General features: G+C 42.0%; 1 protein-coding gene across 1 annotated transcript in view; it reads left to right on the top strand.

Moving 5' to 3' along the window:
- DDX18 (DEAD-box helicase 18) overlaps positions 1-14,869 on the top strand; it is a 24,876-nt gene extending 10,007 nt beyond the window's left edge. The window contains exons 4-14 of the mRNA XM_019522522.1: positions 556-691; positions 1,328-1,428; positions 1,539-1,738; positions 1,830-1,944; positions 2,299-2,438; positions 4,606-4,767; positions 5,537-5,689; positions 6,536-6,649; positions 10,069-10,125; positions 11,666-11,843; positions 14,015-14,869. Coding sequence (XP_019378067.1) covers positions 556-691; positions 1,328-1,428; positions 1,539-1,738; positions 1,830-1,944; positions 2,299-2,438; positions 4,606-4,767; positions 5,537-5,689; positions 6,536-6,649; positions 10,069-10,125; positions 11,666-11,843; positions 14,015-14,160 — 1,502 coding nt within the window. The 3' untranslated portion in view covers positions 14,161-14,869. The remainder of the gene's footprint in view (positions 1-555; positions 692-1,327; positions 1,429-1,538; positions 1,739-1,829; positions 1,945-2,298; positions 2,439-4,605; positions 4,768-5,536; positions 5,690-6,535; positions 6,650-10,068; positions 10,126-11,665; positions 11,844-14,014) is intronic.
- The last annotated feature ends 528 nt before the right edge of the window (positions 14,870-15,397 follow it).

A 15,397-nucleotide genomic window follows, 5' to 3' on the forward strand; every position in this document is an offset into this window, starting at 1 on the left:
CGTGGTAATTGTTAAAGTGTTAGCCCTGCTCTGTGCTAATGGGAGGATGGGTAAATATTTACAGCATACATTCAGGTGATGATAAAGTCCAAAATCTCACAAGACAGGTCCTCATTTCACTCTTGCTTTAAACGTTTTCTTAAGTAATTTTTAGCAGTATATTTTTAATTATTAAAGGAGAACAGTGCAGCAAAAAGATGGTGGGTGCATGAATGCTAAATACAGTGGAAAGAGGCGCATTCATACACGAGTTAAATGACCAGCCTCATGCAGTAGAAAATGTTGCAGCAGGTACACATCAGTATAAAATATTTCGCCAACAATTTAGGGGTTGGTTGTTGTTGTAATTGCATGAACTTGATTTGATTGATGAACAGTCACTTTAAGTTTTTAGTTCAGTTGCACTTTTACGAGTGTCTCTAAAAGCTAAAAATTTAATACTGTTGGAGAGGAAGTTTTCTGTCTGCAGCTTTGATTCTGAGCTAGATAATTTTAGTGATGTACACAGAGGAATGGGCAGGTGTTGTGAGGAAATGAAAGGTGCTTTTTTTTCAGGTGCTTTTGAAGACACTTCGTTTGCTTCACTTGCTGATCTTGTCAGTGAGAACACGCTGAAAGGAATAAATGAAATGGGCTTTACACACATGACAGAAATTCAGCATAAAAGTATTAAACCCCTTTTGGAAGGCAGGTAAGAAGCAGATGTTTAAAATCCCAGCATGTTCACTTAATTTCATTGTAAATGCAGGGGTCTTAAGTCTGGGGATACCGTCTTTCTGCTTTTTTATAATAAATATTTATATAATGTATATATTTAGGTAAAACATTTTTTTAAATTAATTTTACCTTGGTACTCATACATTATAAGTGCTTTTTTTGGTATCCATTTCTAAAGTATCTGAATGCTTTCCAGGCATTCAAAAGTAGAAATAGTAGTTTGTTTGCTTTCTTCTAGCCTGTAGGGGAATATGACTTGTTCAATTGATAGGGGGTTATTTACTTTCATGAGTCTGTATTTTGTATGTAAGGCATAAAATAATAGCCAGGGAAGTATGCCCGGAAACTAGTTGTGGTCTTACAAATGAAAAGATTTGTTTTCATTCCTACCTGTCACCTGAATGCATTCAGTTATATCTAGCTTCCATGAAACCTGTCTCTTGTTCCTCTGCTTATACTGGATGCTTCCAGTTACTGTTAAACAGCTAATACTTCCTATTACCAATCCTCTGAGAGATTTGCTAATTACTTTTATAGGAAAAAGAACATTAAGTGCTGTTGGCTATATGTAAACTAAAGTATTTCTCTTCTTATCTGTGCTCCATTATAGAGATATTTTGGCAGCTGCAAAAACGGGTAGCGGCAAAACACTTGCATTCCTTATTCCTGCCATAGAACTCATCTACAAGTTAAAATTCATGCCTAGAAATGGTAAGGCTCTTCCTTTGCTTCCCAGTTAAATGTCACAGATTTGATGTAGTTCTTGGCCAAGGAGGGAATAATGGATCTAACTGGTACTACATGGATGATTCTTTTTCTAGGAACTGGTGCTCTGATTCTTTCACCCACACGAGAGCTTGCCATGCAGACCTATGGAGTTCTTAAGGAGCTAATGACGCATCACGTTCACACTTACGGGTTGGTGATGGGAGGCAGTAACAGATCAGCTGAGGCACAGAAACTTGCAAATGGGATCAATATTATCGTGGCAACACCAGGTAGACTTCTAGATCACATGCAGGTAGGTAAAATGCTAGGTGGCTTCGAGTGGCTAAAAAAGAACATATACACGGTTCCACCGGCTGACAATTTTGTGTTTGTTAAATTTATAGAATACCCCTGGCTTTATGTACAAGAACTTGCAGTGCTTGGTAATTGATGAAGCAGATCGTATTTTAGAAGTTGGGTTTGAGGAAGAAATGAAACAGATTATAAAACTTCTGCCAAGTAAGTAAAATCTCTGTCATTCTTAGAAATCATGACCCTCATGATTTTTAAAAATAAAGGAGGTATAAAACGTTAGCAAGAAAAGGCATAATGCTCTTTAAGTTAAGAGGAAACGATTATTCTCATTTTCCTTCTGCTCTGTTTTCCTGTAATAGTAGTAAATACTAAGTTCAGCACATGCTAATCATGAAGAACAGGCTTTTTAGCAGCACCCAAAAAAGTCATTCAGTCTATAGAAGTTAAGTTACCATGTTTTTTCACATATAGCACACCCCCAAATATAACACATACACCATGTTTTGGGAAAGCCCTGAGATGGTACTTGGGCTGATTTTATCTGGATTCTGTTTTTAGAGCGCAGACAGACCATGCTATTTTCTGCTACACAAACCAGAAAGGTTGAAGATCTGGCTAAAATATCTCTGAAAAAGGAGCCTTTGTATGTTGGGGTTGATGACAACAAGGAGACGGCAACAGTTGATGGTCTTGAACAGGTAAAGCAGAAATGCTAGTAAATCTAGGTTTGCTTTTTGACATTTATTTTAATATTTGTTCTTACATGGGTTCTAGTGAGCGGTTGTTTAGAATGGCAGGGAGCCTTGGACTTCAGTTGGGCAACTGATAGCAGATTGATTAACTCGGTCTGCTATTAGCAAGCTATAAGGATTTATCTATGGCTGCAAACATGTCATCTGTGGTGTGTGATCAGCTGTGCTACAGTATGTCATGGGAATGCTGATTGCTTCACAGGTGTTGTCAGGTGCTGTGTCCTGACTTGGGGCACATCTACAAGCGAAGGAAACCCTTCTGGGTAGAACTGACCCAGTGTCAGAGAGCAAAGCACTCTCCCTGCAGGAGATTCCTGCAGATGCATCTGCAAGCATGGAGGAGGAACATCTCATAGGAGGTCCCCTCTCCCTGCTTGCAGACAGGCCTCCCACGTTGGGGTGCAGATATTCAGGGGATTTCCCTGGTATGTATTTGCAAATGCAGAGGGGGATAACTCCCCTCTACACTTAGAGACACCCATCAGGGAAATATCTGCTGCGTATCACTCTTGCAGTCTGATGCAGGTTATGTGTCTGCAAGCAGGGAACCCGATTTGTAGACACGTACCCTGTACCAGAGCGAAGCCCTAAATTTCCCCATTTTACTGAGATGCATTCCCAGAGATCCTAAAGAAGCATCTGGGTAAATAGGGAAGGTGAGGCAAGTGCTCCCAAGGCTTGAGGAGCCCGGTCCTACCCAGTTATACCTGTGGGGTTCAGGACCAGGCCCCTCAGGCCAACAGAGCCACTTCGGGGGTGGTTGAAGAGCACAGGCAGCTTTGTGCTGTCTGCACTCTCCCACTATAAGCAAACAGGCATCAGCCACAATAAAGCAGCGTGATTTATCACTACCTTCTGTCATGGCCACAAATTTGAGCACTTGTAGTGCTACAGGAAGTAGCCATCTGTCTGCTTTCACTTAGTGCTGCCATAAAAATGCAACATCTGTTTCCTCCCTACATATATTAGATGTTGCAAGATAGATGACATGAAGAGTTTAGCAAGTGTAATATTTATTAGTTATGTTTTGAGAACTTGTTCCTGACCACATTGCATATTTAAAGAGAATTTACATGAAATTGAACTTTTTTTTTATTTGTTTTTGTATTTTTAAATCAATTTCAGTGCCATTTTCATTCTGTGAGATGGTTTTTGGAACTGTTTTATCAACTAGGAATAGTCGTTATTCCCTACATGATATTAATACATAAAAAGCCTTTATTACTGCTTCAGACATCCATTTCCTTAATACTTCTACTTTTCTTGAGGTATTTTTAAACAGAAGTCACCTTTGATTTAATGTCAAAGGCTAAGTCAATTAACACTATACTGTACCTTCTAAATCAGTGGTTCTCAGCCTTTTTTGTACCAGGATCCATTTGTAAACATCAATGGTCAGTCCCGGCCCAGTGCCCCTTTCCTGCCTGGCTGCCCCTGGTGTGTGGAGCAGGGGATGGGTGTGTGAGGCATGGGGGGGCGCCAGGCAGCCTGGAACTTTAACAGCCTGCAAGGGAAAATCCACGGTTTCCCACGCTTTTCTCCTTTGAAGAAGAATACATTTTTTTAAGTTTGTTCCTGACCCTTTCATATATTCTTGCGCCCACTTTCGGGCCCTGACCCATGGTTTGAGAAACAATGCTCTAAATAAAGAGACTTAGTAATATACATGGAGTTCTGCAGCTGGTAATATGTGAAAGTTGTGGCACAGTTGCAGGCTGTTAGATATCATCATAGATTTGATCTGAAGTAAAATTTCGTTTGACTGATGCAGTAGCATTTGGAGTTATCGTTTAGTTCTATCACCTTCAGCAATTAAGAGTTTTGAAACAGCTCGTTTGTGGATTTACCAAGTCAATTAACAGTATTTCCTGACACATTCCTCCTCCTTAGACAACTTGCCAAAATAAATATTTCAGCTCTCTGAAATTATATGCAGTTCGTTTCCTGGATAGGTAGGGAGCCTAAGTGTGTAAAACTGTTTTGCTTGATCTGTAGAATCAAGAACTTAAATGTGTGTTTTTGAATCTCTATTTGTTCTACTAATTTAATTGCGTTATTGGAAGTAAAAGTAAAGCATGCATGTTTTAACTCACTGAATTTGAATTCTTTGTAGGGCTATGTAGTTTGTCCATCTGAAAAAAGGTTCCTTCTGCTCTTCACATTCCTCAAGAAGAACCGGAAGAAAAAGCTCATGGTATTTTTCTCATCATGTATGTCAGTGAAATACCACTATGAACTACTCAACTACATTGATTTGCCTGTCATGGCCATTCATGTAAGTGTTTTACTCGATAAATGTTGTGGAAAAACAGTACCGTCTTGTAGGTCACCAGCTCCAATCTCATTGTATAATAGTAAATGAAAATTATTACAGGCTAATGGATTTTCTTTGGCCTTAATTATTCCAGTTCATTTCTTAAAGGACAGTTACCTTTATCACAAAACCACTAACACTCCTGGATTTTGTTGCTGTCTTAGGAGACAAGATTGCAAAGGCTTAGAGGATGAATCTCCATATATTGACCTTGCCTGGCTTTGAGGGTCCCTGTGCTGCAGAAAAGGAGAAAATCATAGGAATCCATTGCCAAAACTTGAGCTTCCTGAAACAATTTGTTTAATTTAAGGTTAAATGGCTCAGATATGAGTTTAGGATTCTGAGATTCCTGTGCCAAAGTTTATAATCTTCCTACCATCTAAACTAAATACCTTGTGTGGGATGCTTATGAAGAGTCCTTCATCCAAATCCAGATATTCTTCTTTAATTACTAGCTGAACACTTTTTTTTCTCCTGTGAAATTAACCTGCTTTATAGAGGGACTCTATGAGCACAGCATTGCATTACTGTTCTTAAAAACTGAAATGAATGCTGTGAGAGTTTCTTGGATAGAAAGATGCATCAGGTTATTGTAATTTTTGTTTGTGGTCATACAGAATGTGAAACCATGTTGTACGTGGCTGACGGTTCTAAAGGCTGATTTGCAAAATCATTTAATTGCCAATTAAATCTGAATGTGGTCGTGGCATGTTTTTTTTTGTTCCCCTAGGGCAAGCAGAAGCAGACCAAACGTACCACCACATTTTTCCAGTTCTGTAATGCGGACTCTGGAATACTGCTGTGTACTGATGTAGCTGCCAGAGGACTAGACATTCCTGAAGTGGACTGGATTGTCCAGTATGATCCTCCAGATGATCCAAAGGTAACTTGTCCCCAAAAAATTCTTTTGCTTTCTCTCTCAGACCCTCTTTGCCAAGGAAAGATGGTTTTACTTAATTACTTCATAGAAAACTGCAATACTCAAGCAGCTGAACTTTCTGCTGTAGTTTCTGGGAGAGAACCCAATTATAAGGTTCATATGGTGGGAGTACCTGTTGTGCTCAGTGCTTTAAGTGCTTCTAAAAAAGTTTGGATTTCAGTGTGAAAGGCAGCTGGCTGTGCTCTTAAGGGGGTTAAAAAGGGAAACCCATTAACAATTATTAAAAGCGGTGTTGGGTTGTATAGTCACCTTTAAATCTTTATTCTAGCAATTTTATTCTCCTCTTAAAGAGGTTCTTTTCACTCTTGTGTGTAAGAATAATGGAGGAAACAAGGAAAACTATTAAAAAATGTTGACAATCGTTTGATCTTTCAGTTGCTGAATAAGTGACCGTTATAGCATCAGTATTCCCAAATATTTTTTTTTACATTAAGTGTTCCTTTTTACCTTACGTAATCATGCTTTAGATTTGCACCTCTTGGTTTCTGCGTCCTACGCTTTCCATGTGCAATTTGCAGCATTATGGAGGATAAACTCCATAGCCGAGTCACTGTAAACAGTTCTTTATTGGGCTGTTTGCATGATTGACACAGGAACTTGAATTTTGAGGCATAGATTTTTTTTTCAGGGAGTTGAATATCAAATTTGACCATACCATGTGCATTCATATTAACGTATTATTCAGAAAGCAACAATGTATATTAAAGAAAATACTTAGAATATGAGAGTATAAAAAATTAAATTTCTATTACACTTTACTAACTTTTATTAATTTAAAAAAAAAAAAAGGAATATATTCATCGCGTTGGTAGAACTGCCAGAGGTATTGATGGCCGTGGACATGCGCTGCTCATTTTACGACCAGAAGAATTGGGTTTCCTTCGTTACCTAAAGCAAGCCAAGGTAAACTTACATGCCGCATTTTTACTATGCTATTAGATATTTAAAGTAGAATCTGCATTGATTTATCAGATGTTTCAATATTTGAATAAAGGCCATTTCATTGCCTAGAAAATCATTAACTGAATCATGTAGTGGAAGTATGAGGTTTCTCCTGCAATGGAAACTCTATAGTAATTGAAACTTAAAAGATTAACTAGAATTGTTTTATAGTGCAGCCTGAACATGTGCTGAGAGGGGAAAAACTGCTTCTGTAAGCCCTCCAGCAGAGCCCATTAAGTAAGTGCATGGCCCTCCAGTAGAAACCAAGTCAAAACCTAGTAGTTCTTAGGTGTGTATTAAAGTCTGTTCTAAGAAATGTCAGTTACAAAAGAAAAAATATTCCCATTTGTTCTTTGAAGTGAAAGTCACTGCTCCCTTCTGCTACCATAAATGGGAAGGGTTGCTTTTCTCATTTAAGAGACATTAGAAATGATGTCTACGCTACAGGCAACCCCCCCTTAGTGCTTTTAATTGGTTCCAGAAAAACGAAGCATTAAGCAGGACCACGCTAAGTGAAACCCATTTCCCCATAGGAATGAATGTAAATAGAAATATCGCCACCTCTCCAGCCGCACATGCCAGCCTGGACCCGTGCTCTTGCTGCCCCAGCCTGGCATCGGTGCAGGCCCTGTGCTCACGCTAACCCCCCACTCACTGCTTGTTACCACCAGTGCCTCTCCCCACCCACCCTTCTGCTGGCCAGTCCAGCCCTATGTGCCAGCCTAGGCACCAGCACTCCTGCCGCCCTGCCCTGGGTGCAAGCCCCTGCTGACCCTGGCCCCAGGTTTGGGCCCTGCACTCACTGCCGCTTCTCCCCAGCCCCTCACACTCGCATGTGCCCCCCCACTTGCTGCTGCTGCCACAGTTGCTTCTCCCTGCCTGCCCACCCTGCCTTCTTGCTGATTCCACTGAGCACTATAGTGAATCTGGTTAAGCGTTCAGTGAAATGAGGTATCCATTTTAAATGAGCACTATAGTGAGGACCTAGTTGGGGAACTTCTGGTGGGGCTGAGCATGTTCAAATCAGCAGGTCCACATGATCCCCACCCCAGGTTGCTGAGGGAATTGGCAGAGGTCATTGCGGGACCCATGGCAGGGGTTTACAAGCACTCGTGGTGCTCTGGTGATGTGCCAGATGACTGGAAAAGGGCCAGTGTGGTCCCCATTTTCAAAAAAGGGAGGAAGGAGGACCCAGGAAACTATAGGCCCGTTAGTCTTACCTCGGTCCTGGGGAAGCTCTTTGAGAAAACTATCCACGTGCACATCTATGAGGGGCCAGCAGTGGAGATTATGCTAGGGGGAACCAACGTGGGTTCATTACGGGTAGGTCCTGTTAGACCAGCCTGGATGCTTTCTATGACCACGTCACAAAAGCCTTGGACACAGGTGTTACGGTGGACATAGTCTTTCTGGACATTAGGAAGGCCTTCAACACTGTCTCTCACCCCATTCTCACTAAAAAATGAGGTGACTGGCGTCAATGCCTACACAGTCAGATGGGTTGCAAATTGGCTGGAGGGTCACACCCAGAGCGTGGTGGTGGACGGGTCATTTTTGACCTGGAGGGATGTGGGCAGTGGGGTCCCTCAGGGCTCAGTCCTTGGGCCCGCACTGTTCAACATCTTCATCAGCGACTTGGACAAAGCGTGAAAAGCACCCTGTTCAAATTCACGGATGACACTAAGGTGTGGGCAGATGTGGGCACGCTGGAAGGGAGGGACAGGCTGCAATTGTATCTGACCAGGTTACAGGGGTGGGCGGATGAGAATAAGATGGGATTCAACACTGACAAGTGCAAGGTGAGGAGCACCTGGGGAGGAAGAACCAGCACCATACCTACAGGCTGGGGAACTCCCTTCTCGTCAGTGCAGAGGCAGAAAATGATCTTGAAGTCATTATTGATCCCAAGATGAACATGGGCCACCAGTGTGGGGATGCGGTCAGTAAAGCTAACCGCACCTTGTCATGCACCCACAGATGTATCACAAGCAAGTCCAGGGAGGTGATCCTCCCCCTCTGCGGCACTGGGCAGGCCGCAGCTGGAGTACTGCATCCAGTTCTGGGCACCGCACTTCAGGAGGGATGTGGACAGCATCGAGAGGGTCCAAAGGAGGGCCACTCGCATGATCAGGGGGCAGCATGGCAGGCCCTACGAGGAGAGGCTACGGGACCTGAACCTGTCCTTCTCGATCAATTTGTCCAGCTGGAGGGCATCTGGTGGCCATCTATAAACTTGCCAAGGAGTCCCTGTTCCCCCGAGCACTACCAGGAGTAACTAGGAACAACGGCCACAAGTTGACTGCGAGTAGGTTCAGGCTAGGCATCAGGAAGTGCTACTTCACAGTCAGGGCAGCTAGGATCTGGAACCAACTCCCAAGGAAAGTGGTGCTCACTCCTACCCTGGGGTCTTCAAAAGGAGGCTAGATAATCACCTAGCTGGGGTTGTTTGACCCCAGCATTCATTCCTGCCCGTGGCAGGGCGTCAGACTTGATGATCCGCTCAGGTCCCTTCCGACCCAACCAACTGTGAAACTGAAATAGCGCTAACCGAAACCGCGTTAAGCAGGGGTTGCCTGTAATATCATACTCTGGTTACATGCCTGATGCTCCTTCTTTATTCATACAGAAAAAATAGAAAAGGGCCATTGTATTCTGGCTTTACAGTTCACTTTCTCCATCATTTACAAGTTCAGAATTCTGCACATTTCTATGGAAAACATGCCGATTTCACTTGGGTAATGAAATGTTTTGTTAGGGGAAAGGCTTGCAGAAACAGTGTGTGGAAATTTTAAAGAATGGTAGCATTTTAAATAATACTTGAATGTCATATAGAAGGCAAGTGATTCTTAACTAGCCTTCTTTAGGGTTTGTTTTCATTATGCAATTTTACCATTTTTGTATGGTTGTAAGTGGCAAAACTCTCTCTTGTGGATCCAGTTAGCCTGTTCTTAAAATGTGTGTACACCGGTACAGGCTGAAGGTCTGTTGTGCTAGCATGGTTAAAGCGTGCCTGGTTCTGTGGACAGTAGTACACATGGGAGCGGTTAGCATCAGATCTGACTGCCTTTGACTCTCCAGAGTGATCAGGTGCCAGTTCACAGGTGGGTTTGGCATGAATTCATGGTAAAGCTAGAAGTCTCCTTAAGTATACTTTGATACTGCCAGTGTAAGGCATTTCTAGCCCTTTGTGAGGGCTTTTGATAAAGGAGGATCCCATCTCTGTCAGACAGGTTATGCTGCTATAACTTTTTAGCATAAAACAGGCTTTGTTGTCCATCTGATACAATCTGTATCTCTTCCTTAAACCTTATATAAAGATATATAATGCTGAGTAAAAAAAAAATACTTTGTTTAGCTAATTTCATACTTTTTCTTTTTAGGTACCATTAAGTGAATTTGAATTTTCCTGGTCCAAAATTTCAGACATCCAGTCTCAGGTATATTTCATACATCTCTGAATTCCTGTAGGAAAATAATTTCAGTAAAGGGTATTATATTGCTACCAGGTAAAGGACTCCTTGAAATGACTGTATGACTTGTATAGGAAACTTTCATATTTGCCATGTGCTTGGCCTTCCCGTCATTTCACCTTCCTATGCCTTCATAATGACACAATGTTTAATTGTAATGATGCATTAACTGTGACATTCTGCTCTCCTTATATACCTTGTACACTGTTAAATTCAGTGAGAATTAATTTGTCTGTTTTAGAAATAGGCTCTTCCCTTTTATAAAATTTAATCTTGATATTGTTATCTAGTGTATTCTCTGTCTTCCCAGTTGTGAATTAATGATTGAAGGTGAAGTGTTTGTGCTGAGCACAGTAAATATAAGTTTGTGCTAACCTCTATTTTATCTTTTCTAATTGTCAGCAAACCTTATTTTAAAAAATCTCTATACTTCAGAAGGAACAGGGAAGTCTAGCACCTTCATGTGTAAATCCTGTTATGTATAGCAGAAATCTCTTTAACTAGTTTGATTTATGTATCAGTACCATAAAGCAGCAGCCAGATTTTTCTTACCCTTTCTCACATGATTTGAAATCCTGACCCAGCAAAGTGTAATGTGTTTTCTTTTTTTTCTTTAACCTGGATAGTCAGCTGGGTTGGTAGTTCAATTTGTCTTCTGCTTAAGCTAAATTAAATTTCAGAAAAGTGTAGTGCCTTTGTTTTCATAAGGATTAGTCATTTTTACTATAAATGGGGGAAAAAAGTAATATGGCAGCATATTTGGAACTTGGCATTTTTCTCGAATTATGCAGTCTTTTAAATTTTTTTATGATTATTAAGTATGAATCATTCCTTTTGTGGAAGGTCGGTAAAGTTGCTAAATAACTTGTATTTGAAAAAATCAGCACCATTAGAGTTGTGTGTGTTTTAAATCCTATTTAAGTAAAGGCTCTTGCAGCCGCTGCAGAGGGAGTTACCCATCGTTAAGAATAGTTGGAAAGTAGTGAATAATATTTTTAATATGGTGAATTAATGCATGTTAAAGGTCAAAGCACACGTGTTCAAACCCAGTGCTGCAGCACAGTAGGGATTTTGAGTTCTTGGCAGTTCTGATTAGTAAAATCCTCTGATTTAAAGAGAAAATTCAGGTGTGGGCTCCGTTAAAAATAACCATTGCCTGCTTTTAGTATTTTGAAACTTAGCAATATACAAATGTCTCTGTAGACTAATTTTTAATTTATCAGACAACTCTCTTTTAAAAATAAAAATAATCTAAAAAGACTATATAAAAACAATGAAAATCATTGTTTTTGCAACGCTTGTCGAGATACTGAGGCAATGTAATGTAAATCTGTTTTATTTTTTTTCTCTCTGCTCAACACTGAGATTGCAAAATGCTCATAAACATAAGAGCTATTTTACTGAAATATATGTCCTCATTACAACTTAAATTCAGATAACTTGATTTGTTGTGCAGTTTGAACCTGCTATAACCATAATTGGATACATTATTTTTCTCCCCCTCCAGCTGGAGAAATTGATTGAAAAGAACTACTTTCTTCACAAGTCAGCCCAGGAAGCATACAAAGCATACATTAGAGCTTATGACTCCCATTCCCTGAAGCATATCTACAACGTCAATAACTTGGATCTACCTAAAGTTTGCCTTTCTTTTGGCTTCAAAGTCCCTCCATTTGTTGATCTCCGTATCCTTTTGTTATTCTGCTTAAAATTGCCAACTTGTACTTTCTTGAGGAATATAGTTAGGTGCAAGCCCATAATTTTGCTATTAATCATTTAAACATGTCAACAAGTTCAAAGAGAGTAGTTTTATCAAAACTTACCCAGTAGTTTGGCTAGTTTTGATATTTGTCAAAATACAGATACAAATATAATGGCATTTTAATTTTTGCCTATTTTGTGCATCTGAGAATGCTATATGCATGTGTTGGGACATGTCTTCCCTGCTCTTATCTGCATTCACAAAGGAGGACACCACAGTCCATGTGCCAGGTTTAGGACATAAGATGGTACAACCATCTTAGAGTGCTGCCAGGCATCGCCTAAGGGCATCTCTTAGGCCCCCTGTCCTGGGCATGGCACAGAAGTGGGATAGACAAACACTTCTTTCCCACCCCCCACTCCCCCAGCATGATTTGTACAATAGGGTACTTTTTACTAGGGCTGTGCAAATTCAATTTTGGAGGAGATTTGTCCCTATTCAGTTGCCAAATCTCTGAATCAGATCAGGAGACCAATTAAAAGGTCCGAATCGATTCAGGAAAGATTCGGCGCCAATTGGGAGATTCGGCCATAGACTAAACAGGCAGCAGTCCTCACCGTGCTGGGCACAGCTGCTTTCAGCTGGTAAATCTGTGGTGGGAAGGTGGGGTGGTGCAGATTAACACCTCTACAACAAGGGAAGGGACAGCTGGGGCTGGGACAAGCTTCGCAGCCAGGGTGGAGGGCGCAAGCTTCCCACCTCTCAGCCCTGGCCCAGCCTCAGTCCCCCACTGCCTGGGAAGGGCCCAGAGCTCGAGTGGGACCACCATCAGCAGCACTGCCAGGCCAGAGGGGGTGGAGCCCCCAGGACACCCCTGCCCAACCTACCCCAGGAAGAGTCCGGTGACTCCTCCAGAGCCGCGGCGCCAGGGAGCCAATCTTTGCATGGGGCAAGGGCAGACTACAGTTGCTCTCTGCTTGCTCCCTGCCTCCGCCCCTCACTGCAGCCTTTGAAAGTGGTGTGGTACCACGTGTGTCCTGCCACTGAGCAGACGGGGCAGCGAGGCACATGGCACCACTTTCAAAGGTTGCAATAAGGCACGGAGGTGGGGAGCAGGCAGAGCCCAGCTGCAGCCCGTCCTTACCCTGTGCAAAGATCATGGGCCACGGCCCCCCACCCCCTTGGCTACCCCACACCATGGCTCTGGAGGAATCACGGACTCTGATTTTCCCACGACCTGGCCGGGGCCCCATTCGCCATGAACAGGGCCCTGGCTGGGACGGGTCATGGGTCAGTCAGAGCCCAGTGGCTCGTCCAGGGGCATGGTGTGGGGGAGCTGGAGGGAGGGAAACAAATGTGCCCCCCTTCCCTGGCTCCCCCGCAGTGCGCATAGCCGCAGGAGCCACCAGCCCACACCCCTGGATGAGGCACCCAGGCTCCCATTGCCCCGCAGCCCAGCCCAGCCAGGACCCCATTCCCCATGAATGGGGCTCTGGCTGGGCCAGGTTGTGGGGCAGTCCCCACAGTGCAGCAGGGAGTGGGGCAGGGGTGAATGATTCGCCCCTGCCACAAAACCGCTCCCTTCTGCACTGTGGGGGTCTCGATCTGCCTCCCCCAAGCCCAGGCAGTCAAAATAAAATTACTGGTGTGCTGTGCTGGGCCAGCTGTGATCCTGGCACATTCCTCCTCCCTGCTGCAGCAGTCTGCAGCCAGGCTCCCCTAGCGTCACTGACTCAAATCACCGAATTAAATCACCGTCCCTCCAGATCGGCTGAATCTGAAGCGAATACTTGCCACTTCGAACAGGCCTAGTATATACGTAAATGTAATAGTGGCTGAATATTATCTTGCTGGGGTGAGAAAGTATTAGGACTGCCTCGAGGAAAGAGTTGATTCCCAGAATAGCTTTACTTTGGTCCTAGTCAAATGAAATCAAATCAAGACTGGAAAGAAAGAATAGTAGACAACGTTAAATGGAATAATGGGAGCTAGTTAAGTTTTAAGAGATTTGCTCCAGGTTTGCAGCGAGTAAGCTTTATTTTGTAAAATACCATCCATGTTACAGAAAAATGTTCCTCTGAATAATGTTGAAATATGCAGCATGTAACTCGATTTAAAATATGTTGTCAACCTTCCTTAACCAAAATCTTCCAGACGTGAACAGCAGCCAAGGCAAAAGATTGCAAAAAAGAGGCGGAGGTGGAGGGTTTGGTTACCAGAAACCTCAAAACGTTCACAAAGCGAAAATCTTCAAACAGATTAACAAGAAGACAACAGACAGACGGCAGTTTTGTCGTTGAACCTATCACTATCCAAATGGCTTCTGTCACTGAAAAAGACTCTCCTTTTTTAAACAGTCCAGCAGATGCGTCTTCTATGAGCGTGAGCTGCGTTGTTGAAAATTTGATGTTGAGTTTGATTTCTGGGTAGATATTTAGCTCTTCTCTTGCCTAAAAACTTCTTGCCAAATAAGTGAGACATGGCTAGGTGGCTTTGTCAACATTAATTCCAAAGCTGAGAGTTGGATGTAACCATTTTCACTATGAAACAGTGAAACAAAAGTTGTTCTTGAAAATTGTGCATTTTTTTCTAGCTTCCCCCACCCCCACAAATAGGAAAATCTAATTTACCTTGTCTCACCCTGAAAACACCTCTTAAAGGCTGGGACAACTCACTGCTCTCCAGTTTTGAATACAGAGTGGATATTTTGCATAGCAGGAGTCCTTTTGTCTTCAGAAATTAAAGAGGCTGGTAAGTCATTGGGATCATGTTTACAGTATAAAAACCATTGTTTCTGTCAGTGGAATCTCTTATACAAAACTCATTGCCTTTCCCATTAAATAGCCAGAACAAAGTAGTAGATCTTTGAAAAACAGACAAGTTTCTATGAGTCTAAAACTGAAGCATTAACCCAAAATTATTTTAAAACCATCAGGGATACTGCATTGATCTGTTTATCAAATAATACAAGTGGTCAAGGGTACAAAATAAAATGTAACTATATTTTTATGCTGTGTGCTTGAACTTTTTTTTATATTGTGCTAATACGTTTATATTCGAGAAGAGCAGTCTGTTTTACTTAATCATTTTTGACATTTCAGTCTAAATTTAAACATACATCCCGTAAAATTCCTGAAGTATAGTCTTTAAGATTCTGCAAGGATACACACTAGTTAAGTTTCTTTAATTTGAAGTATTTGTCCTGGTGAATGTTTTTAGTCTGCTTTAAGTTTTAAGTGAAAATTGTTGCAGCTGTTTGGTTTTTATTGAAGGCAAAAACATTTGCTGCTTTTTATTTTTTGGTTCCTGGATCAGTGGTGGATAAAGCCATAGTGGGTGGAGATAAATGGGTGCGGGGAGGGGATGGGAGAGTGCAGAAGTGTAATTTAGAAAGTATGGTGTAAACAGGGAGATTCTGAAGGGAGGAAAGGAAAAGACAAAATACAGAAGAAAAAAAGGAAAGGAAAATACAGAAGAAAAGGTAAGTGCAGAGCTATGAATGGGGAATGAAAGGGAAATAACACAGGGTGGGGCAAA

This window comes from Gavialis gangeticus, unplaced genomic scaffold (assembly GCF_001723915.1).
Source record: "Gavialis gangeticus isolate Ggan-Ray unplaced genomic scaffold, GavGan_comp1, whole genome shotgun sequence".
Lineage (NCBI taxonomy): Eukaryota > Metazoa > Chordata > Crocodylia > Gavialidae > Gavialis > Gavialis gangeticus.